Raw genomic sequence first — 26,584 nt, forward strand, 5'->3', positions numbered from 1 at the left:
TCTTCATGAAGGGGTGTCAGCGTTTTCACCTGAAACAACCTCTTGTGGTGCCTGCGGCTACTAGGGACTTGGAGGACTCCAAGTTACTAGACGGGGTCAGGGCCCTAAAAATATATATATATATATATATATATATATATATAGTTAGGACGGCTGGAGTCAGAAAGTCTGACTTGCTGTTTATACTGTATACACCCAACAAGCTGGGTGCTCATGCTTCTAAGCAGTCTATTGCACGCTGGATTTGTAGTACAATTCAGCTTGCACATTCTGTGGCAGGCCTGCCACAGACGAAATATGTAGATGCCCATTCCACAAGGAAGGTGGGCTCATCCTGGGCGGCTGCCCGAGGAGTCTCGGCATTACAACTTTGCCGAGCAGCTACGTGGTCAGGGGAGAACACGTTTGTAAAATTTTACAAATTTTGATACTCTGGCTAAGGAGGACCTGGAGTTCTCTCATTCGGTGCTGCAGAGTCATCCGCACTCTCCCGCCCGTTTGGGAGCTTTGGTATAATCCCCATGGTCCTGACGGAGTCCCCAGCATCCACTAGGACGTTAGAGAAAATAAGAATTTACTTACCGATAATTCTATTTCTCGTAGTCCGTAGTGGATGCTGGGCGCCCATCCCAAGTGCGGATTGTCTGCAATGCTTGTACATAGTTATTGTTACAAAAATCGGGTTATTACTATTGTTGTGAGCCATCTTTTCGGAGGCTACTTCGTTTTGTTATCATACTGTTAACTGGGTTCAGATCACAAGTTGTACGGTGTGATTGGTGTGGCTGGTATGAGTCTTACCCGGGATTCAAGATCCTTCCTTATTGTGTACGCTCGTCCGGGCACAGTACCTAACTGAGGCTTGGAGGAGGGTCATAGGGGGAGGAGCCAGTACACACCATGTGACCTAAAAAGCTTTTTAGATGTGCCCTGTCTCCTGCGGAGCCCGCTATTCCCCATGGTCCTGACGGAGTCCCCAGCATCCACTACGGACTACGAGAAATAGAATTATCGGTAAGTAAATTCTTATTTTCGGGCGTTACCTTTTGGTTTAACCACGGCTCCGCGAGTCTTCACCAAAGTTATGGCAGTGATGATGGCGGAACTCCGCCGTCAAGGGGTCAGGATCCTACCGTATCTGGACGACTTGATGATACTGGCAAATTCCCTAGAAATTCTCCGTCAATTGGATCTGACTGTCAGGTTTCCTGCAAGCCCACGGGTGGCTCATCAACTGGTAGAAATCCCCCCTGGTCCCTGCTCAGAGCATGGTGCACCTGGGAGCGCTATTGGACACTCGCAACCAGCGGTTGTTCTTGTCTCAGGAGAAAGTCCTGAAGCTTCAGGACAAGATTCGTTGCTTCCTTTCTCATCTGCAATTTTCGATACATTCGGCGATGCAGGTGCTGGGCCTCATGGTGTCAGCATTCGACATGGTGGAGTATGCTCAATTCCATTCTTGCCCCCTCCAGAGGCTAATTCTAGCCAAGTGGGATGGCCTGCCTCACCGGATCAGGTCTCACATGATCTCATTGACTCCGGAGGTCCGTCTGTCGCTATACTGGTGGCTCCAGGACCAACGATTGTACAGGGGCCGTCCCTTCTGGAAATCCGACTGGGTCCTGTTGACGACGGTTGCCAGTCTAAGGGGTTGGGGCGCGGTGTTGGATCAACACTCCATTCAGGGTCGGTTGACCAAGGAGGAGTCTCTCCTCTCGATCAACGTTCTGGAATTGCGGGCGGTCTTCAACTCTTTGAAACGCCACAACAGTGGCTTACATAAACCATCAAGGCGGCACTCGCAGCCGCTTGGCAATGAAGGAAGTTTCACGGATTCTTCAATGGGCGGATCGCCATCTACCGGCCATATCGGCAATATTCATTCCGGGAGTCCTGAATTGGGAAGTGGACTTTCTCAGTCGTCAGGTCGTACACGCCGGAGAGTGGGGCCTCCATCCAGATGTGTTTCAACTCATTGTGGAAAGGTGGGGCCTTCCAGACGTGGATCTGATGGCTTCTCGACACAATCACAAGGTTCCGGTCTTTGGAGCAGGGACAAGGGATCCTCAAGCAGCATTCGTGAATGCGCTGGCGGTGCCATGGAACTTTCGGCTGCCGTATGTGTTCCCTCCGGTGTCACTCCTGCCCAGGGTAATTCGGAAGTTCAAGCAAGGAGGAGGAATCCTGCTTCTCATAGCTCCAGCATGGCCCAGACGGCATTGGTTCTCAGACCTACAAGGTCTATCGTCAGAACGTCCGATTCTACTTCCACAACGCCCAGATCTTCTCGTTCAGGGCCCCTGTGTCTACCAGGACCTGGCCCGACTGTCTTTGATGGCGTGGCTCTTGAAGCTTCCGTCTTGAGGGCTAAAGCTTTTTCTGAGGCGGTCATTAAAACTATGTTGCGGGCCCGGAAACCGGCTTCTGGTTGGGTTTACCATAGGGTCTGGCATTCTTACTTTGGTGCGCATTAACAATTATGACGCTTCCAAGTTTAGTACAGCCAAACTTTTGGCTTTTCTTCAGCAGGGCCTAGACTTAGGCCTGCGTCTGGCCTCCCTCAAGGTTCATATTTCTGCCTTGTCGGTGTGCTTTCAGAGGAAAATTGCAACCTTGCCTGATGTTCATACTTTTACTTAGGGAGGTTGGATACGCAACACACCCTATGTCCCGACTGTGGCTCCTTGGGACTTGTCGTGGTGTTGGAGGCGTTGCAAGAGTTTTCGTTTGAACCTCTGGGCTCAGCTGACCTTAAGTGGCTTTCCCTTAAGGTGGTGTTTTCGTACCTAAGGTGGTATCTTCGTTCCACCTTAATCAGGAGATTGTGGTTCCGGCCCTGGTCTCTCCTGACTTGTCTCCCAAAGAGCGATCTTTGGATGTGGTACGGGCTCTCCGTATCTATGTGAAGAGAACTGCTTCTATTAGGAAATCTGATTCTCTCTCTTTGTTCTGTTTGGTTTTCACAAACGTGGATGGCCTGCTCACAAGCAGACTTTGGCCAGATGGATTAGAATGGTGATTGCACATGCTTATGTGAAGGCTGGTCTGTTAGCTCCTGCTCACATTACGGCCCATTCTACTCGGTCTGTTGGACCTTCTTGGGCGGCCCGCCGTGGTGCGACCCTTGAACAATTGTGCAAGGCGGCTACGTGGTCCTCAGTGAACACGTTCATAAGTTCTATGCCTTCGATACTGCCGCTTCCCAGGATGCTTCCTTTGGACGCCGGGTTCTTGTGCCCGCTACTGTGCGTCCCCTCCCATAAGGAACTGCTTTAGGACATCCCCAATGTCTATCCTTGTATAGCACAGTGTACCCCGCAGCAGAAAACGAGTTTTATGGTATGAACTTACCTTTGTTAAAACTCTTTCTGTGAGGTACACTGGGCTCCACAAGGCGTCCACCCTGACGCACTTAGCTTCTTTGGGTTGGTATGGCATTAGCCGCGGACACTTCTCCTGTCGTGAGAGTGTGGTGTATGTGGCTACTAACTGTTGTCGTCTCTCTTCCTGCTACTGCATTGGGCTGGTTAACTAAAAACTGAGCTCCTGTGCAGGAAGGTGGGGTTATAGAGGAGGCGGCGCTATGCATCTTGGGAACAGTCAAAGCTTTTGAGCCTGTTGGTGCCTCAAATCAAGATCCTACTCTACACCCCCAATGTCTAGCCTTGTGGAGCCCAGTGTACCTCGTAGAAAGTTTTAACAAAGGTGAGTTCTTACAATAAAACTCGTTTTTGTTAGTGAAAGTGCAAATCGTTTGCACTTCGCTAATGATGCTCATCCAATGTGCAGTCCTACGGGTCATATGCTAAATTCTCTGATCTTACGTGCTGCACATGAGATCAGGCGATCTGGGTAGCAGTGATGCACAGGTCGTACGATAGATCGTTAGGTACTTTTCCTGACCTAACGATCTGTCGTACTCCTGGAGCTGCGTGGATAATCATAAGGATGCTGGTCGTCCACCTTAAGTGTGGGAAGAAGAACTCCTAGTGTGGTGAGTTTGCATTATGTGTTTCACATTTTGAAGTTTTACTTGTCCAAAGTGAATTAAAAGGAAGTATGGCAGATTTTGCTTTATTCTTTTTTCACTGCTGGTATCTGATCCTATGAAAGTGGAAGAAAAGAAAGTCTGAGAGGACTACAACACCTATATTTGATGCCTATTTTATTATCCATTAGTACAAGCACAAAGGGGGTGGCACTGGCTTTAGACTGCACAAGATAAAGCTTGTTTAAGAGCATGTGTGGTTTTCTTGACCAAGATAATTGCTGCATCATAGATTCTTTTAGTTTAGATGGGTTTAGCTGCGTATAGCAGTCTAATTGGGCGCTTCAATCGTGATAATTAATGGACGCTTGGAACAATTGAATTGCTCAGTCGGGCACCTATAACAATTGAATCGCCCCTCTCCTCCTCCACGTTCCTATGATATCGGAATAAGTTATGACTATAAACTTTAGGTTTAGGTCCAGGTTTTAAGTATATCCATACTTGGCCACAGATGACTTAATTAATACTAGTCAATGGTGTCTATTCAATTCAATGCAAATTGAATAGTGCCAGGAAAAAGGTACACAAGCTATTCAATTCAGCATGCTGCTAAATCGGAGAATGACTGTATTAGCGGACTAAACAGTGTTTAGTCGCGAGAACGGGCATTCTCGAGGTAAAGTGCCTCGCTGCGATGCTATTTGCACCTTGCTATGGTACTAAACAGCATTGCACACCCATTTTTCTCGGATTTCTGGATATACTTAAAACCTGGACCGCTAGTGTTATTAAAGGGTCCAAATTTGGGAACCACTGCTTTCATAACATGGTCAAGGATAATTTATAAATTGATCTTGCATATGCAGATAAAATGGTCATTGCAAACACCAAGAAAATAAGTACAGACACTTCACTGAAAAACATAGGATTTCATTGTGATCATATACATTGTAAGGACTGCTTTAATGAGACTTTCTCTTACGTCCTAGAGGATACTGGGAATCCATTTAGTACCATGGGGTATAGACGGGTCCACTACGAGCCTTGGGCACTTTAAGAATTTGATAGAGCCGACTCCTCCCTCTATGCCCCTCCTACCAGACTCGGTTTAGAAAATGTGCCCGGGGGAGCCGGTCACGTCTCTGGAAGCTCCTGAAGAGTTTTCTGCATTTCTCTATCGTCCTAGTGGATGCTGGGGTTCCTGAAAGGACCATGGGGAATAGCGGCTCCGCAGGAGACAGGGCACAAAAAGTAAAGCTTTAGGATCAGGTGGTGTGCACTGGCTCCTCCCCCTATGACCCTCCTCCAAGCCTCAGTTAGATTTTTGTGCCCGGCCGAGAAGGGTGCAATCTAGGTGGCTCTCCTAAAGAGCTGCTTAGAAAAGTTTAGCTTAGGTTTTTTATTTTACAGTGAGTCCTGCTGGCAACAGGATCACTGCAACGAGGGACTTAGGGGAGAAGAAGTGAACTCACCTGCGTGCAGGATGGATTGGCTTCTTGGCTACTGGACATTAGCTCCAGAGGGACGATCACAGGTACAGCCTGGATGGTCACCGGAGCCTCGCCGCCGGCCCCCTTGCAGATGCTGAAACGAGAAGAGGTCCAGAATCGGCGGCAGAAGACTCCTCAGTCTTCTTAAGGTAGCGCACAGCACTACAGCTGTGCGCCATTTTCCTCTCAGCACACTTCACACGGCAGTCACTGAGGGTGCAGGGCGCTGGGAGGGGGGCGCCCTGGGAGGCAAATGAAAACCTTTTTTGGCTAAAAATACCTCACATATAGCCTCCGGGGGCTATATGGAGATATTTAACCCCTGCCAGAATCCGTTAAGAGCGGGAGACGAGGCCGCCGAAAAAGGGGCGGGGCCTATCTCCTCAGCACACAGCGCCATTTTCCCTCACAGAAAGGCTGGAGGGAAGGCTCCCAGGCTCTCCCCTGCACTGCACTACAGAAACAGGGTTAAAACAGAGAGGGGGGGCACTAATTTGGCGTTAGAAATATATAAAAAAGATGCTATAAGGGAAAACACTTATATAAGGTTGTCCCTATATAATTATAGCGTTTTTGGTGTGTGCTGGCAAACTCTCCCTCTGTCTCTCCAAAGGGCTAGTGGGTCCTGTCCTCTATCAGAGCATTCCCTGTGTGTGTGCTGTGTGTCGGTACGTGTGTGTCGACATGTATGAGGACGATGTTGGTGAGGAGGCGGAGCAATTGCCTGTAATGGTGATGTCACTCTCTAGGGAGTCGACACCGGAATGGATGGCTTATTTAGGGAATTACGTGATAATGTCAACACGCGCCAAGGTCGGTTGACGACATGAGACGGCCGACAAACAATTAGTACCGGTCCAGACGTCTCAAAAACACCGTCAGGGGTTTTAAAACGCCCGTTTACTTTAGTCGGTCGACACAGACACAGACAGGGACACTGAATCCAGTGTCGACGGTGAATAAACAAACGTATTCCTTATTAGGGCCACACGTTAAGGGCAATGAAGGAGGTGTTACATATTTCTGATACTACAAGTACCACAAAAGAGGGTATTATGTGGGAGGTGAAAAAACTACCGTAGTTTTTCCTGAATCAGATAAATTAAATGAAGTGTGTGATGATGCGTGGGTTCCCCCCGATAGAAAATAGGGGCGGTATACCCTTTCCCGCCAGAAGTTAGGGCGCGTTGGGAAACACCCCTTAGGGTGGATAAGGCGCTCACACGCTTATCAGAACAAGTGGCGGTACCGTCTATAGATAGGGCCGTCCTCAAGGAGCCAGCTGACAGGAGGCTGGAAAAATATCATAAAAAGTATATACACACATACTGGTGTTATACTGCGACCAGCGATCGCCTCAGCCTGGATGTGCAGAGCTGGGGTGGCTTGGTCGGATTCCCTGACTAAAAATATTGATACCCTTGACAGGGACAGTATTTTATTGACTATTGAGCATTTAAAGGATGTATTTCTATATATGCGAGATGCACAGAGGGATATTTGCACTCTGGCATCAAGAGTAAGTGCGATGTCCATATCTGCCAGAAGATGTTTATGGACACGACAGTGGTCAGGTGATGCAGATTCCAAACGGCACAAAGGTGTATTGCCGTATAAAGGAAGAGGAGTTATTTGGGGTCGGTCCATCGGACCTGGTGGCCACGGCAACTGCTGGAAAATCCACCGTTTTTACCCTAAGTCACATCTCTGCAGAAAAAGACACCGTCTTTTCAGCTTCAGTCCTTTCGTCCCTATAAGAGTCATATCTGCCCAGGGATAGAGGAAAGGGAAGAAGACTGCAGCAGGCAGCCCATTCCCAGGAACAGAAGCGTTCCACCGCTTCTGACAAGCTCTCAGCATGACGCTGAGACCGTACAGGACCCCTGGATCCTACAAGTAGTATCCCAGGGGTACAGTTTGGAATGTCGAGACGTTTCCCCTGCGCAGGCTCCTGAAGTCTGCTTTACCAAGGTCTCCCTCCGACAAGGAGGCAGTATGGGAAAAAATTCACGAGCTGTATTCCCAGCAGGTGATAATTAAATTACCCCTCCTACAACAAGAAAAGGGGGTATTATTCCACACTATATTGTGGTACTGAAGCCAGAAGGCTAGGTGAGACCTATTCTAAATCTAAAAAAATTTGAACACTTACAAAGGTTCAAATCAAGATGGAGTCACTCAGAGCAGTGATAACGAACCGGGAAGAAGGGGACTATCTGGTGTCCCGAGACATCAGGGATGCTTACCTCCATGTCCCAAATTTGCCCTTATCACTAAGGGTACCTCAGGTTCGTGGTACAGAACTGTCACTATCAGTTTCAGACGCTGCCGTTTGGATTGTCTACGGCACCCCGGGTCTTTACCAAGGTAATGGCCGAAATGATGGTTCTTCTTCGAAGAAAAGGCGTCTTAATTATCCCTTACTTGGACGATCTCCTGATAAGGGCAAAGTCCAGGGAACAGTTGGAGGTCGGAGTAGCACTATCTCGGATACTGTTACAACAGCAGGGGTGGATTCTAAATATTCCAAAATCGCAGCTGATCCCGACAACAAGTCTCCTGTGCTTAGGGATGATTCTGGACACAGTCCAGAAAAAGGTGTTTCTCCCGGAAGAGAAAGCCAGGGAGTTATCCGAGCTAGTCAGGAACCTCCTAAAATCAGTGCATCATTGCACAAGGGCCATGGTAAAAAAAATGGTGACTTCCTTCGAAGCAATTCCAGTCGGCAGATTTCATGCAAGAACTTTTCAGTGGGATCTGCTGGACAAATGGTCCGGATCGCATCTTCAGATGCATCAGCGGATAACCCTATATCCAAGGACAAGGGTGTCTCTCCTGTGGTGGTTACAGAGTGCTCATCTTCTAGAGGGCCGCAGATTCGGCATTCAGTTTTGGATGTTGGTGACCAAGGAGGCCAGCCCGAGAGGCTGGGGAGCAGTCACACAAGGAAAAAATTTCCAGGGAGTGTGATCAAGTCTGGAGATTTTTCTCCACATAAATATAGCTAAGGGTAAATTTATAATGCTCTAAGCTTAGCAAGACCTCTGCTTCAAGGTCAGCCAGTATTGATCCAGTGGGATAAAACATCACGGCAGTCGCCCACGTAAATAGACAGGGCGGCACAAGAAGCAGGAGGGCAGTGGCAAAAACTGCAAGGACTTTTCGCTGGGCGGAAAATCATGTGATAGCACTGTCAGCAGTGTTTCATTCCGGGAATGGAAACTGGGAAGCAGACTTCCTCAGTAGGCACGACCTCCACCCGGCAGAGTGGGAACTTCATGGGGAAGTTTTCCACATAATTGTAAACCGTTGGGAATTACCAAAGGTGGACATGATGGCGTCCCGTCTGAACAAAAAACGGGACAGGTATTGCGCCAGGTTAAGAGACCCTCAGGCAATAGCTGTGGACGTTCTGGTAACACCGTGGGTGTACCAGTCGGTGTATGTGTTCCATCCTCTGCTTTTCATACCTAAGGTACTGAGAATTATAAGACGTAGAGGAGTAAGAACTATACTCATGGCTCCGGATTGGCCAAGAAGGACTTGGTACCCGGAACTTCAAGAGATGCTCACAGAGGACTTATGGCCTCTGCCGCTAAGAAGGGACTTGTTTCAGCAAGTACCATGTCTGTTCCAAGACTTACCGCAGCTGTGTTTGACGGCATGGCGGTGGAACGCCGGATCCTAAGGGAAAAGGCATTCAGGAAGAGGTCATTCCTACCCTGGTCAAAGCCAGAAAGGAGGTGACCGCACAACATTATCACCACATGTGGCGAAAATATGTTGCGTGGTGTGAGGCCAGGAAGGCCCCACGAAGAAATTTCAACTCGGTCGATTCCTGCATTTCTTGCAAACAGGAGTGTCTATGGGCCTCAAATTGGGGTCCATTAAGGTTCAAATTTCGGCCCTGTCGATTTTTCTTCCAGAAAGAATTGGCTTCAGTTCCTGAAGTCCAGAAGTTTGTCAAGGGAGTATTGCATATACAACCCCCTTTTGTGCCTCCAGTGGCACTGTGGGATCTCAACGTAGTTCTGGGATTCCTCAAAACACATTGGTTTAAAACCAGTCAAATCTGTGGATTTGAAGCATCTCACATGAAAAGTGAACATGCTCTTGGACCTGGCCTGGACCAGGCGAGTGTCAAATTGGTGGTTTTTTTTTTTTTTCTCAAAAAAGCCCATATCTGTTTGTCCATTCGGACAGGGCAGAGCTGCGGACTCGTCCCCAGTTCTCTCCCTAAGGTGGTGTCAGTGTTTCACCTGAACCGGCTTATTGTGGTGTCTTGCGCCTACTAGGGACTTGGAGGACTCCAAGTTGCTAGATGTGGTCAGGGCCCTGAAAATATAGGTTCCAGGACGGCTGGAGTCAGGAAAACTGACTTGCTGTTATCCTGTATGCACCCAACAAACTGGGTGCTCTTGCTTTTAAGCAGACTTTTGCTAGTTGGATGTGTAATACAATTCAGCTTGCACATTCTGTGGCAGGCCTGCCACAGCCAAAATATGTAAATGCCCATTCCACAAGGAAGGTGGGCTCATCTTGGGCGGCTGCCCGAGGGGTCTCGGCTTTACAACTTTGCCGAGCGGCTATTTAGTCAGGGGCAAACACGTTTGTAAAATCCTACAAATTTGATACCCTGGCTAAGGAGGACCTGGAGTTCTCTCATTCGGTGCTGCAGAGTCATCCGCACTCTCCCGCCCGTTTGGGAGCTTTGGTATAATCCCCATGGTCCTTTCAGGAACCCCAGCATCCACTAGGACGATAGAGAAAATAAGAATTTACTTACCGATAATTCTATTTCTCGGAGTCCGTAGTGGATGCTGGGCGCCCATCCCAAGTGCGGATTATCTGCATTACTTGTACATAGTTACAAAAATCGGGTTATTATTGTTGTGAGCCATCTTTTCAGAGGCTCCGCTGTTATCATACTGTTAACTGGGTTCAGATCACAGGTTGTACAGTGTGATTGGTGTGGCTGGTATGAGTCTTACCCGGGATTCATAAATCCTTCCTTATTGTGTACGCTCGTCCGGGCACAGTACCTAACTGAGGCTTGGAGGAGGGTCATAGGGGGAGGAGCCAGTGCACACCACCTGATCCTAAAGCTTTACTTTTTGTGCCCTGTCTCCTGCGGAGCCGCTATTCCCCATGGTCCTTTCAGGAACCCCAGCATCCACTACGGACTCCGAGAAATAGAATTATCGGTAAGTAAATTCTTATTTTATTTACTCTGTTTGTTATGTTCAAGCAGGACTGGATGGCACCAGCTCTTGCCTGCTTCCTTTGGGGGGGGTCCATCCTCTCTCAGGGTTAATGGTCCCATTCCCCACTGACAGGACACTAGCTCATGAGGGAACTATTCGCACTCCCTACCAAGGCAAGCGTACATTCCCGCAGCATGCCGCCACCGCTAACAGAGCGAGAAGAAAGAAAAGTGGTGAGTACTAAGCCGGCGTCACGATTAGCGGGTCGCCGGACATTATGGCAGCATGAGTGTATAGAGACGCACGGCTTCTATGGGGGCAGCGGAGTCTCAAGACACAGTACACAGTGCGGACGCACCGCTTCTGAGGGAGCGAACTGAGTCTAAGTACACTACGGGTGTACTCAGTACCCAGACTGGCATTATAGACTTAAAAGGCGACTGACTCCATTTTCAGCACTAAAGATGACCTCAGCCAGTATAAAAAAGCGGGAAGACCGCGCGCCATTGAAGGGATCCAGCAGCTCACCAGCGCCATTTTCCCTCTGCAGTGGACACAGAGGCAGACTGACAGGGACGAGCAGCGCCTCCGGAGAGACTCCAGATTACCTCAGCAGTACCAGGGGGTCATAGCAGGGGGGAAGCGCTTACTAGTGTACTAAGTCCCCAATCTGGGTACTAAATCTGCGACCCGGCTAAGCTTGGCATTAGCAGTAAGGGTGCTGTGTGCTGGCTCCAGGCTATCTCTGTGTCTCTCTTCAAGGGCTCTTTGTGGGTTAATTGTGCATTTAACCTTTTCCTGTGTGTGTGTGCTGTCACTGTATGTCAGAAAAAGAGTGTGTTTTATGGCCGGCACAGTGTTACTCTTCCCCAGGGGGGTTCACTGCAGTGTACCATCCCAGGCTAGTGGGGCAGAGCCAGCTTGACTGGATTCCATTAGGGTAATGATTTCTAATTTCTCTGACGTCCTAGTGGATGCTGGGAACTCCGTAAGAACCATGGGGAATAGCGGCTCCGCAGGAGACTGGGCACAAAAGTAAAGCTTTAGGACTACCTGGTGTGCACTGGCTCCTCCCCCCATGACCCTCCTCCAAGACTCAGTTAGATTTTTGTGCCCGGCCGAGAAGGGTGCACACTAGGGGCTCTCCTGAGCTTCTTAGTGAAAGTTTAGTTTTAGGTTTTTTATTTTCAGTGAGACCTGCTGGCAACAGGCTCACTGCATCGAGGGACTAAGGGGAGAAGAAGCGAACTCACCTGCGTGCAGAGTGGATTGGGCTTCTTAGGCTACCCGACACCATTAGCTCCAGAGGGACCGAACACAGGCCCAGCCTCGGAGTCCGGTCCCAGAGCCGCGCCGCCGGCCCCCTTACAGAGCCAGAAGCAAGAAGAGGTCCGGAAAATCGGCGGCAGAAGACATCCTGTCTTCACCAAGGTAGCGCACAGCACTGCAGCTGTGCGCCATTGCTCCTCAGCACACTTCACACTTCGGTCACTGAGGGTGCGGGGCGCTAGGGGGGGGCGCCCTGAGCAGCAATAAAAACACCTTGGCTGGCGAAAATACATCACATATAGCCCCCAGGGCTATATGGATGAATTTTAACCCCTGCCAGATTCCACAGAAAAACGGGAGAAAAGGCCGCCGAGAAGGGGGCGGAGCCTATCTCAGCACACTGGCGCCATTTTCTCTCACAGCTCCGTTGGAGGGAAGCTCCCTGGCTCTCCCCTGCAGTTACTACACTACAGAAAGGGGTTAAAAAAGAGAGGGGGGCACTAATTAGGCGCAGTATAACAATACAGCAGCTATAAGGGGAAAAACACTTATATAAGGTTATCCCTGTATATATATGGCGCTCTGGTGTGTGCTGGCATACTCTCCCTCTGTCTCCCCAAAGGGCTAGTGGGGTCCTGTCCTCTATCAGAGCATTCCCTGTGTGTGTGCTGTGTGTCGGTACGTTGTCGACATGTATGAGGAGGAAAATGATGTGGAGGCGGAGAAATTGCCTGTAACAGAGATGTCACCCCCTAGGGAGTCGACACCTGAGTGGATGAGCTTATGGAAGGAATATGTGACAGTGTCAGCTCTTTACAAAAGATTGATGACATGAGACAGCCGGCGACTCAGCCTGTGCCTGTCCAGGGGTCTCAAAAGCCATCAGGGTCTCTAAAACGCCCGTTACCGCAGATGGCAGATACAGACGCCGACACGGATACTGACTCCAGTGTCGACGATTAAGAGACGAATGTGACTTCCAGTAGGGCCACACGTTACATGATTGAGGCTATGGAAAATGTTTTTACACATTTCTGATAATACCAGTACCACTAAAAAGGGTATTATGTTGGGTGAGAAAAAACTGCCTGTAGTTTCTCCTGCATCTGAGGAATTAAATGAAGTGTGTGATGATGCGTGGGTTTCCCCCGATAAAAACTGTTAATTCCTAAAAAGTTATTAGCATCATACCCCTTCCCGCCAGAGGATAGGGCACGTTGGGAAACACCCCCTAGGGTGAATAAAGCGCTCACACGCGTGTCTAAACAGGTGGCACTACCGTCCCCGGCTACGGCCGCCCTTAAGGAACCTGCTGTAAAATGTATATACACTCATACGGGTGTGATACTGCGACCAGCAATCGCCTCAGCCTGGATGTGCAGTGCTGGGGTGGCTTGGTCGGATTCCCTGACTGACAATATTGATACCCTAGATAGGGACAGTATATTACTGACTATAGAGCATTTAAAAGATGCATTTCTATATATGCGTGATGCACAGAGGGATATTTGCCGACTGGCATCAAGAGTAAGTGCGCTGTCCATTTCTGCCAGAAGAGGGTTATGGACAAGACAGTGGTCAGGTGATGCTGATTCCAAAAGGCATATGGAAGTATCGCCTTATAAAAGGGAGGAGTTATTTGGGGTAGGTCTAACAGACCTGGTGGCCACGGCAACAGCTGGGAAATCCACATTTTTACCCCAGGTAGCCTCTCAACATAAGAAGACGCCGTATTATCAGGCGCAGTCCTTTGGGCCCCATAAGGGCAAGCGGGCAAAAGGCTCCTCATTTCTGCCCCGTGGCAGAGGGAGAGGAAAAAGGCTGCAGCAAACAGCCAGTTCCCAGGAACAGAAGCCCTCTCCCGTTTTCTGCCAAGTCCTCAGCATGACGCTGGGGCTTTACAAGCGGACTCAGGCACGGTGGGGGCCCGTCTCAAAAATTTCAGCATGCAGTGGGCTCACTCGCAGGTGGACCCCTGGATCCTTCAGGTGGTATCTCAAGGGTACAAATTGGAATTCGAGACGTCTCCCCTTCGCCGTTTCCTAAAGTCTGCTTTACCGACGTCTCCCTCCGACAGGGAGGCGGTATGGGAAAGCCATTCACAAGCTGTATTCCCAGCAGGTGATAATCAAGGTACCCCTCCTACAACAGGGAAAGGGGTATTATTCCACGCTGTTTGTGGTACCGAAGCCGGACGGCTCGGTGAGACCTAATTTAAATCTGAAATCCTTGAACACTTACATACAAAGGTTCAAATTCAAGATGGAGTCACTCAGAGCGGTGATTGCAAACCTGGAAGAAGGGGATTATATGGTGTCTCTGGACATCAAGGATGCTTATCTCCATGTCCCAATTTACCCTTCTCACCAAGGGTACCTCAGGTTTGTGGTACAGAAGTGTCACTATCAGTTTCAGACGCTGCCGTGTGGTTTGTCCACGGCACCCCGGGTCTTTACCAAAGTAATGGCCGAAATGATGATACTCCTTCGAAGGAAGGGAGTTTTAATTATCCCTTACTTGGACGATCTCCGGATAAGGGCAAGATCCAGGGAACAGTTGGTAGTCGGGGTACCACTATCTCAAGTAGTGTTGCGGCAGCACGGTTGGATTCTTAATATTCCAAAATCGCAGCTGATCCCGACGACACGTCTTCTATTCCTAAGGATGATCCTGGACACAGTCCAGAAAAAGGTGTTTCTCCAGGAGGAGAAAGCCAGGGAGTTATCCGAACTAGTCAGAAACCTCCTAAAACCAGGCCAAGTGTCAGTGCATCAGTGCACAAGGGTCCTGGGAAATAATGGTGGCTTCCTACGAAGCAATTCCATTTGGCAGATTCCACGCAAGAACTTTCCAGTGGGACCTGCTGGAAAAATGGTCCGGATCGCATCTTCAGATGCATCAGCGGATAACCCTGTCACCAAAGACAAGGGTGTCTCTTCTGTGGTGGTTGCAGAGTGCTCATCTTCTAGAGGGCGCAGATTCGGCATTCAGGACTGGGTCCTGGTGACCACGGATGCCAGCCTGCGAGGCTGGGGAGCAGTCACACAGGGAAGAAATTTCCAGGGCTTGTGGTCAAGCCTGGAGACATCACTTCACATAAATATCTTGGAGCTAAGGGCCATTTACAATGCCCTAAGCCAAGCAAGACCTCTGCTTTAAGGTCAGCCGGTGCTGATCCAGTCGAACAACATCACGGCAGTCGCCCACGTAGAGAGTGAACAACTGGGAAACAGACTTCCTCAGCAGAAGTTTTCCACATGATTGTAAACCGTTGGGAAAAACCAAAGGTGGACATGATGGCGTCCCGCCTAAACAAAAAATTGGACAGGTATTGCGCCAGGTCAAGGGACCCTCAGGCAATAGCTGTGGACGCTCTGGTAACACCGTGGGTGTACCAGTCAGTATATGTGTTCCCTCCTCTTCCTCTCTTACCAAAAGTACTGAGAATTATAAGACGGAGGGGAGTAAGAACTATACTCGTGGCTCCGGATTGGCCAAGAAGGACTTGGTACCCGGAACTTCAAGAGATGCTCACGGAGGACCCGTGGCCTCTACCTCTAAGAAGGGACCTGCTCCATCAAGGACCCTGTCTATTCCAAGACTTACCGCGGCTGCGTTTGACGGCAGGGCGGTTGAACGCCGGATCCTGAAGGAAAAAGGCATTCCGGATGAAGTCATCCCTACCCTGATCAAAGCCAGGAAGGATGTAACCGCAAAGCATTATCACCGCATTTGGCGAAAATATGTTGCGTGGTGCGAGGCCTGTAAGGCCCCGATGGAGGAATTTCAACTAGGTCGATTCCTGCATTTCCTGCAAACAGGAGTGTCTATGGGCCTAAAATTGGGGCCCATTAAGGTTCAAATTTCGGCCCTGTCAATTTTCTTCCAGAAAGAACTAGCTTCAGTTCCTGAAGTTCAGACGTTTGTAAAAGGGGTACTGCATATACAGCCTCCTTTTTGTGCCTCCAGTGGCACCTTGGGATCTCAATGTAGTTTTGGGGTTCCTAAAGTCACAAGGGTTTGAACCACTTGAATCTGTGGAGTTAACATATCTCACATGGAAAGTGGTCATGCTGTTGGCCCTGGCCTCGGCCTGGCGCGTGTCAGAATGGGCGGCTTTATCCTGTAAAAGCCCTTATCTGATCTTCCATTCAGACAGGGCGGAATTGAGGACTCGTCCTCATTTTCTCCCTGAGGTGGTTTCAGCGTTTCATCTGAACCAACCTATTGTGGTACCTGCGGCTACTAGTGACTTGGAGGACTCCAAGTTGTTGGACATAGTCAGGGCCCTGAAAATATATGTTTCCAGGACGGCTGGAGTCAGAAAATCTGACTCTCTGTTTATCCTGTATGCACCCAACAAGTTGGGTGCTCCTGCTTCTAAGCAGACTATTGCTCGTTGGATTTGTAATACAATTCAGCTTGCACATTCTGTGGCAGGCCTGCCACAGCCAAAATCTGTAAAAGCCCATTCCACAAGGAAGGTGGGCTCATCTTGGGCGGCTGCCCGAGGGGTCTCGGCTTTACAACTTTGCCGAGCAGCTACTTGGTCAGGGGCAAACACGTTTGCAAAATTCTACAAATTTAATACCCTGGCTGAGGAGGACCTGGAGTTCTCTTATTCGGTGCTGCAGAGTCATCCGCACTCTCCCGCCCGTTTGGGAGCTTTGGTATAATCCCCATGGTCCTTACGGAGTTCCCAGCATCCACTAGGACGTCGGAGAAAATAAGAATTTACTTACCGATAATTCTATTTCTCGTAGTCCGTAGTGGATGCTGGGCGCCCATCCCAAGTGCGGATTGTCTGCAATACTTGTACATAGTTATTGTTAACTAAATCGGGTTATTATTGTTGTGAGCCATCTATCCAGAGGCTCCTCTGTTATCATGCTGTTAACTGGGTTCAGATCACAGGTTGTACGGTGTGATTGGTGTGGCTGGTATGAGTCTTACCCGGGATTCATAAATCCTTCCTTATTGTGTACGCTCGTCCGGGCACAGTATCCTAACTGAGGCTTGGAGGAGGGTCATGGGGGGAGGAGCCAGTGCACACCAGGTAGTCCTAAAGCTTTACTTTTGTGCCCAGTCTCCTGCGGAGCCGCTATTCCCCATGGTCCTTACGGAGTTCCCAGCATCCACTACGGACTACGAGAAATAGAATTATCGGTAAGTAAATTCTTATTATTTCTACTAAATTATCCCGCAATGAGAAAGAGAGACGCAGTATGTTACGTCTGATGATTTTTGTGGATCCGGATTTGGGGAAGATGGCTCTGGTGCACTTGGATCTCTGAATAACAAACGAGCGGGACGGATGAAGGTCTTGCGCATTTATTAGTTGAAGTAGTTTAACAAGGTTAGCCAAAGACAGTTGAATAAAGATATGACTGTAGGTTAGCGGGTGGCTGAGGATACCGGAACCGTGACGCAGTACTTTAAAGGAAGATTTTCGAAGGCTAGGTAGGAGTCGACAGTCTGCATAAGGCTATGTCAGGAGGCTTGGGTACTTTGTATTAACAAGAACCTGACACTGGAGACGCTGCGTGAGCACAGAGAACTAGCTTCACAGATACTGTGAAAGACGTTGCATTGGCAAATTCCCTCCTTCAGGCCTTCCTGTCTTATAGCAGCTGCTCGGAGCTAATTGGCCACAGGAAAGTGATAAATTGGTGGAGTGTGGGCAAGACAGGCTTTTTTGCCCACATCCAAGTTGGCCGCCGGGAACACAGTCCGGCCTGTACACAGGCTCCACAGCAGCACCGCTAACCCCTGCCGGAGGGACATGCTGCCAGTCTGCTGAGCTGCCACCCAGTGCCCATGCCTGTCCTCCCAGCGCACCCTGCCCGGCGACAGCAGCCCGCACCTCTGCCAGCTGGACCTCTCCAAAGGGACCGGACAGGTAAGAGCCGGCTCCCCTGCACAGTCTCCCGCCGGACTGTGACACAATACTTAAGACTGTCGATGACTGAGTTTATGAGCAGAGACTCAGTACCCAAACCAGCATCTCAGTCCCTTACCATTTGTCCGCAAAAACGTCTTTTGGCCCATATCCTGCAGTTTGACTCTGATGATGGAGGGTCAGACATGGAAGAGGGGAAGGAGGATGCAGAGGTGTGGGAAGCTACTCTGTCACAGGGAATAGAGGCTCTCATAGAGGCTATCGGAGAGGTTGTGCATATCGCTGATAAAGTAACAGAGGAGTCTGAGGAATCTTATTTTAATATAAAAAAGAAATCCTCAGCCACTTCTCCTGTGTCAAAGGAACTACATACCCTGTCTGAAGAACCGTGGGTTAATCCTGAAAGGAAATTTCAGATCCCTAAAAGATTGATAGCATCTTTTCCCTTTCCTCCTGAGGATAGAAACAAATGGGAAAATCCACCGATAGTGGATGCATCAGTATCCAGGCTGTTACGGGAAATTGTATTGCCTGTTCCTGGTGCAGCCTCCCTAAAAGACACAGCTGATCGTAGAATTGGGAATACACTTAAATCTTTGTATACAGCTGCTGGGGTGGTACAGAGACCCACTATAGCATGTGAGTGGATTACTAAGGCCATCGCAAAATGTTTAGGTAACCTAATCGAAGGGTTAGGTAATTTGTCTAAGTGGGAGATTGTTTTACTCCTGCAATATATACAGGACTTTTATGGTGGAATCCATAAAAGAAATAGGCTTGCTTAATGCACGCACCACTGCTATGGCTGTGTCAGCACGTAGAGGCTTATTGCTACACCATTGGACTGCCGATGCGGACTCCAGGAAAGGCGTGGAAGGCCTACCCTTCACAGGAGAGGCCTTATTTGGAGATGAACTAGACAAATGGATCTCCAAAGCTACTGCGGGTATGTCCACGTGTCTTCCTTCTGCAGCTCCCACAGTCAGGAAAGCCTATTCGGGACCTAATCTACAGTCCTCTTGGACTGCCAATTTTAAGGGCAAAACCAGAGGTTCTTCTACAGCCGCCAGAGGCGCTAGAGGTAAACCACGAAAACCAGCAACTGCTGGTTCACAGGAACAGAGCTCAAGCTCTGCTTCCTCAAAGCCCTCAGCATGGCGGTGGACCGCAATACCTGGAGGACTGGCAGGTGGGAGCCCGACTAAAAAAATTTCAGTCACATCCGGACAACATCATACCAGGATCCCTGGGTCATAGATCTTATTTCCCAGGGCTACAGACTGGAGTTTCAGGAGCTCCCACCTCAGAGATTCCTCAAATCAGTCTTACCAGTTTCACAGGAAGCAAGTATAACCTTACAGAACGCCACTCAAAAACTGGTACAGACTCAGGTCATTGTTCCAGTTCCACCTCATCTGCAAAACAAGGGATATTGGGGGTAATTCTGAGTTGATCGCAGCAGCAAGTTTGTTAGCAATTGGGCAAAACCATGTGCACTGCAAGGGGGGGGGGGGGGGGGGGCAGATATAACATTTGCAGAGACAGTTAGATTTGGGTGGGTTATTTTGTTTCTGTGCAGGGTAAATACTGGCTGCGGCTGCTTTATTTTTACACTGCAATTTAGACTTCGGTTTGAATACACCCCACCCAAATCTAACTCTCTCTGCACATGTTATATCTGCCCCTCCTGCCGTGCACATGGTTTTGCCCAACTGCTAACAAATTTGCTGCTGCGATCAACTCAGAATTAGGCCCATTATTCCAACCTGTTTGTAGTACTGAAACCAGACTGTTCGTTAAGACCGTTTTTGAACCTCAAGTCGTTGAACCCGTACTTACGAGTGTTCACATTCAAGATGGAGTCTGTGACAGCGGTGATCTCAGGTCTGGAGGAGGAGGAATTCCTAGTGTCTCTAGATTTCAAGGATGCGTACCTTCACATTCCGATCTGGCCATCTCATCAGGCTTATCTACAGTTTGCACTGCATGACTGCCACTACCAGTTCCAGGCCTTGCCATTTGGCCTCTCCACGGCACCGAGAGTGTTCACCAAGGTGATGGCAGAGATGATGTTTCTACTCCGCAAACAGGGAGTGAACCTAATTCCATACCTGGAGCAGTTGTTTGATAGCATTCGCCTATCAACCAGACTACTCCTGGATCACTGGTGGATTCTGAACTTACCAAAATCTCACCTGGAACCGACACAGAGGCTTTCCTTCCTGGGTAAGATACTGGACACGGAATCTCAGAGAGTGTTCCTTCCCTTGGAGAAGGCTATGGAAATCCAGGCGATGGTTATGGCTCTTCTGAAGCCAGCCAGCATCTCTGCATCTGTGCATTTGCCTTCTGGGGAAAATGGTGGCCTCTTATGAGGCAATCCAGTACGGGAGGTTTCATGGGAGGCCCTTCCAACTAGATCTGTTGGACAAATGGTCCGGTGGTGGCTACAGATTTCTCACCTTGTCGAGGGTCGGAGGTTGGGGATTCAGAATTGGATTCTGCTAACCACAGACGCAGGCCTCAGAGGTTGGGGAGCAGTCACCCAAGGAAGATGGTCAAGTCGGGAAGTCATCCTTCCAATAAACATCTTGGAACTCAGGGCAATCTACAACGCCCTTCTGCAGGCTTCATCTCTACTTCGAAATCAGGCCGTTCAAGTCCAGTCGGACAATGTAACGGCTGTAACGTACATAAACCGACAGGGCGGAACGAAAAGCAGAGCGCCAATATCAGGTGTCCAGAATTCTCCTCTGGGCAGAAAAACATTCCGTGGCATTGTCGGCTGTTTTCGTTCTGGGAGTAGACCACTGGGAAGCAGACTTCCTCATCAGACACGACTTGCACCCGGGGGAGTGGAGCCTTCACCCAGAAGTGTTCAGGTGATTGGAACGTCGGTCGGGATATCCACAAATCAACATGATGGCCTCTCGTCTCAACAAGAAGCCCAAGCGTTATTTTTTCAGGTCGAGAGACCCACAGGCAGTGGCGGTAGACGCTCTGACGACTCCATGGGTCTACCAGATGGTGTACGTGTTTCCTCCACTTCCTCTGATCCCAAGAACTCTAAAAAGAATAAGAAGGGAAAAGGTTCAAGCAATTCTCATTGCTCTGGACTGGCCAAGAAGGGCCTGGTATGCGGACCTTCTGGAGATGATCCTCGAAGATCCGTGGCCTCTACCTCTTCGCGAGGATCTTCTGCAACAGGGCCCGTTCATCTATCAAGACTTACCGCGACTACGTTTAACGGCATGGAGGTTGAACGGCTGATTCTAACCAGGAGTGCGATTCCTGACAGTCATCCCGACTATGATCCAAGCCAGGAAAGGGTTAAACATTACCACCGTATATGGAAGAAGTATGTCTCTTGGTGTGAGAGCAGACAATATTCAGCGATGGAATTTCGTCTGGGACGTCTCCTGCTTTTTCTGCAGTCCGGAGTGGATGTGGGCCTACGCCTAGGTTCCCTAAGTCCAGATTTCGGTGTTGTCTATTTTCTTTCAAAAACAATTGGTTTCTCTCCCTGAGGTCCAGACATTCTTGAAAGGTGTTCTGCACATCCAGCCTCCCTTTGTGCCTCCCACGGCACCTTGGGATCTCAACTTGGTGCTGCAGTTCTTCCCATCGGACTGGTTTGAACCTTGACAGGAGATGGACGTAAAGTATCTTACGTGGAAGACCGTCACACTATTGGCCGTGGCCTCAGCAAGACTTGTGTCGGAACTAGGGGCGTTGTCTCACAAGAGCCCCTACTTAATTTTCCATGAGGACAGAGCTGAACTCAGAACTTGTCATCAATTTCTTCCTAAGGTGGTGCCTGCTTTTCACATCAACCAACCTATTGTGGTTCCGGCTGTGACGGACACCTTTGCTACTTCAAAGTCTTTGGATGTTGTGAGGGCTTTGAAGGTGTATGTAAAGAGAACAGCTCGTCACAGAAAATCCGACTTGCTGTTCGTTCTCTATGATCCCAATAAAATTGGGTATCCTGCTTCTAAGCAGTCTATTGCACGCTAGATCAGGCTCACTATCCAGCATGCTTAGTCCACGGCAGGATTGCTGGTTCCAAAGTCTGTACAGGCCCATTTTATTAGGTCGGTGGGTCCTTCTTGGGCGGCTGCCCGGAATGTCTCGGCTTTACAGCTCTGCCGAGCAGCCACTCTGTCAGGGTCGAACACGTTTGCAAAGTTCTACAAGTTCGATACTTTGACCAAACTGAAGGTCCTCAGAGACCAATCCGTTCTGCAGGAACCTCCGCACTCTCCCACCAGGTTTGGGAGCTTTGGTACTTCCCCATGTTAGTAAATGGATTCCCAGTATCCTCTAGGACAGGCTTTCCCAACCACGGTCCTCAAGGCACACCAACAGTGCAGGTTTTAGTGATATCCAGGCTTCAGCACAGGTGACTTAATTAGTAGCTTAGTTATTTTGATTTAACCATCTGTGCTGCAGCCTGGATATCACTAAAACCTGCACTGTTGGTGTGCCTTGAGGACCGTGGTTGGGAATGACTGCTCTAGGATGTAAGAGAAAATAAGATTTTAATTACCTACCGGTAAATCCTTTTCTCGTAGTCCGTAGGGGATACTGGGCGCCCGTCCGTTGCTTCGTTCTTTCTGCACTGTTACTTGGTTAAGTATTCTGGTTCGTTCAGCTGTTGCTGTTCATGTTTCAACTTTGGTTAGCATGGCTTTCCTATTCTGTGTGTGCTGGATCGTAATCTCACCACTTTCCTTATCTGTCCTACTCTCAAAGTGTGTCCGTCTCCTCGGGCACAGTTTCCTAGACGGAGTCTGGTAGGAGGGGCATAGAGGGAGGAGCCAGCGCACACTATTATATTCTTAAAGTGCCCAAGGCTCCTACTGGACCCGTCTATACCCCATGGTACTAAATGGATTCCCAGTATCCTCTATGGTCTACGAGAAGAGGATTTACTGGTAGGTAATTAAAATCCTATTATATGCACAGGTGGGAACTTTTGACTCAGAATAATTGTCAAATTGTAAAATAAGTGTAAATATAAGCTCCTGGTCAGGGTCTGTTAATCATTGTTAGTGTACTGCCCATAAACCTCTACCAGTACCAGGTGAGAGGAACACTGCAAAGTGATGCTTGTGTTTTTTGTATGTAGTGCTTTTTTTTTTTAAATTTATTTTTTATTATTGTTATTATTATTAGATGGTAGTCTGGGCCATTATATGCCCAATGTTTTGTTGTCTTGCAGTATATGAAGTATAATTTATACCATTGCTTCACTAGGTACATCACCTGTGCAGAGTACACACACTTCTATGGAGGAAAGAAACCAGGTAGGAATTATATGGCACATAGCTGTGAATGGCTACAATCCTACCCCTGTAACTGAGAAATGTACTGTTTTCTTTGCCTTTGGTACACATTGTGTTATTTCTCCAAGTAGTTATATTGACATATTTATAGTTAAATTAAGATTTCTTCACTCCTCCATTTGTTATACAGATATTCCAAAGTCAAACTTCAGACGGTTACCATTTGATCACTGCAGGTGTGTATCCCATGTTGCTGAATTGTTGATCTGTAATTTGCAGTATTGAGGTATTTCCATTCATTCTGTTTTATGACCATTTGTATTTGTTTATTGCAAGAAACAAATTACCAAGTAATTGGTCTGGCGATGATTATGAGCTAGTTCTGCTAACAGCAGCCAATGAAAAAGGGTAGTTAGTCCCAATGCAAATGAATATTAAAACCGACAGAAATTAGCGCTATTAAACTGGATATGTTTAAAGTTACATACATTTATTACATACTCCACACAACTGATTGTTGCAACAAATATCTAAAAATATGATAATAAGGGCATATCAAAGCACTGCTTATATTTGATTGATTAAAATTGTGAACATATGAGCTGGGACTTGTAGTTCATCTTAGGAGTGTAGCCACAGTCCTGTAAAATAAAGATGGTGCGAAGATTATATTACCAGCTGTATTGTTAGATGCAAGACCTCTGATGGCTTGATTATGGACTCCACTTGGTCCTAGTGAAAGCTCCTGTCCACCGCAAATGTCCACTTAGTCGCAATATTCCCTGTTTGGACTTCTAGGCTTGTCTCCAATTGTAAAGATGAATCCAATAGTATGCCCAGCTCTCAACCTTATTTGTTTATTGGGCATAATGATATGAAAGTACACTCCATGGCCACTAAATCGGGTATGTTTAGCCACAGGGTAATTGCTCTCAGAGCAGCCTGAATTTGTCAGGGCATTGTTTAGAAAACGCATTCATCATACATTAAAGTGAAGCTAACTCATGTCGACTACAATGGGTCTCTGTGTTTGTGGAGCATTTCTAATCAAAAGCTCCATCTCATCCCACTTATTACGAGTTAGTGCAATGGTATTAAACTGAATTTTCTATCATATACAAGGTGGCATTTCATTTAGCTGGAAAGTCCTAGCTGCACATTGATGCACTATTCAGATACCCCGTAGCATTCGTAAGGGACATTACTCTTTATCAAGCGATCCAAAGTGTCCACAAACATATGTCATGGTTGTCAGTCTGTGTGCTTAATTCCCACCATTATCAATTCCTGCTCTAAAGCTAGTTTCATTACCTCTTAGCAATCACTTCGGGCAGCAGGAACCAGGGTTCATTACACCAGCCAGTGTATGTCCAGAACCTCTGTAACTTGGGTGGTTGCTGCAACCACATATTCCTAACTTTAGCTAACAGAAGTAGAAGTTAGTGATTTATCTGCATACATGACAAGGTACAATGATCTTGCGCATTTTATTTTATTTTCTCTAATATCCTAGAGGATGCTGGGGACTCCGTAAGGACCATGGGGAATAGACGGGCTCCGCAGGAGATAGGGCACTTTAAGAAAGCTTTGGATTCTGGGTGTGCACTGGCTCCTCCCTCTATGTCCCTCCTCCAGACCTCAGTTTTATACAGTGCCCAGAGGAAGATGGGCGCACTGCAGGGAGCTCTCCTGAGTTCTTTGCATTAGAAAGCATTTTTGTTTGGATTTTTCTATTTTTACAGGGAGCACTGCTGGCAACAGGCTCCCTGCATCGAGGGACTGGGGAGAGAGGAGCAGACCTACTTAAATGATAGGATCTGCTTCCTCGGCTACTGGACACCATTAGCTCCAGAGGGGGTGAACACAGGTTCGTCCTGGGCGTCCACCCCCGGAGCCACGCCGCCGTTCTCCTCCCAGAGCCAGAAGAACAGAAGCAAGAAGACGTCTCAGGCGGCAGAAGCCTTCAGCGGCTTCACTGAGGTAACGCACAGTACCGCAGCTGTGCGTCATTGGTCCACACACCTCACACACTCCGGTCACTGTATGGGTGCAGGGCGCAGGGGGGGCGCCCTGGGCAGAAATAATAACACCTCAAAACATGGCAAAGAGATATATACATGTACAGCTGGGCACTGTACATGTATATAAAAGAGCCCCCGCCATTTTTACACAAATTTGAGCGGGACCGAAGCCCACCGCCGAGGGGGCGGGGCTTCTCCCTCAGCACTCACCAGCGCCATTTTTCTCTCCACAGAACGCTGAGAGGAAGCCCCCCGGACTCTCCCCTGCTTACACACGGTGAAGGGGAGTTTAAAAGAGAGAGGGGGGCACATAATTGGCGGATAAGATATTATACAGCGCTGCTGGGAAAAAACATTTTGTGTTGGTCTCCAGGGTCATTGCGCTGGGGTGTGTGCTGGCATACTCTCTCTCTGTCTCTCCAAAGGGCCTTAAAGGGGATACTGTTTTCAGAAAAGAGTTTCCCTGTGTGTATGAAGTGTGTCGGTACGTGTGTGTCGACATGTTTGACGAGGAAGGCTCGCTTAATGTGGAGGGGGAGTGTTTGAATGTCAGGTCGGCAACGCCGACACCGGACTGGGTGGATATGCTGAATGTCTTAAATGCAAATGTGAATCTCCTGCATAAAAGGTTAGACAAGGCAGAGGCTAGGGATCAGTCAGGTAGCCAGACCGTGCCTGTCCCTGTGGCGCCAGGACCTTCAGGGTCTCAAAAGCGCCCCATATCCTAGGTCGCTGACACAGACACCGACACAGATACTGACTCTAGTGTCGACTATGAGGATGCAAAATTACAGCCGAAGGTGGCAAAGGGTATTCGATACATGATTATTGCCATAAGAGGTTTTGCATATCACTGAGGAACCCCCTGTCCCTGACACGAGGGTTCACATGTATAAAGGGAAAAAGCCTGAGGTCACGTTTCCGTCCTCATTTGAGCTAAGCGAATTGTGCGAAAAGGCTTGGGAGTCTCCGGATAGGAGACTACATGTTCCCAAAAGGATTCTTATGGCGTATCCTATTCCACAGAAGGATAGGATACGATGGGAATCTTCGCCTAAAGTAGACAAGGCACTGACACGCTTATCAAAGAAGGTGGCGCTGCCTTCTCCGGATACTGCTTCCCTCAAGGATCCTGCAAGCAGGAAATTACCATGAAGCACATTTACACACATTCAGGAACTATTGTTAGACCGGCTATGGCGTCGGCCTGGGTTTGTAGTGCTGTCGTGGCATGGGCAGACTCCTTATCTACGGAGATTGACACCTTAGATAGGGATTCCATTCTAATGACCATTGAGCATATCAGAGATGCTGCCTTGTATATGAGGGATGCTCAGAGAGACATTTGTTTACTAAGCTCCAGAATAAACGCTATGTCTATTTCTGCTAGGCGACTCTTGTGGACCCGACAGTGGACGGGAG

General features: G+C 48.5%; 1 protein-coding gene across 1 annotated transcript in view; it reads left to right on the forward strand.

Moving 5' to 3' along the window:
• Positions 1-26,584, forward strand: part of PPIL2 (peptidylprolyl isomerase like 2) — a 157,034-nt gene that overhangs the window by 20,449 nt on the left and 110,001 nt on the right. Inside the window, exons 2-3 of the mRNA XM_063964777.1 lie at positions 23,113-23,162; positions 23,332-23,377. Of these exons, the coding sequence (XP_063820847.1) occupies positions 23,113-23,162; positions 23,332-23,377 (96 nt within the window). The remainder of the gene's footprint in view (positions 1-23,112; positions 23,163-23,331; positions 23,378-26,584) is intronic.

The sequence above is a fragment of the Pseudophryne corroboree genome, chromosome 1, assembly GCF_028390025.1.
Source record: "Pseudophryne corroboree isolate aPseCor3 chromosome 1, aPseCor3.hap2, whole genome shotgun sequence".
NCBI classification, from domain to species: Eukaryota; Metazoa; Chordata; class Amphibia; order Anura; family Myobatrachidae; genus Pseudophryne; species Pseudophryne corroboree.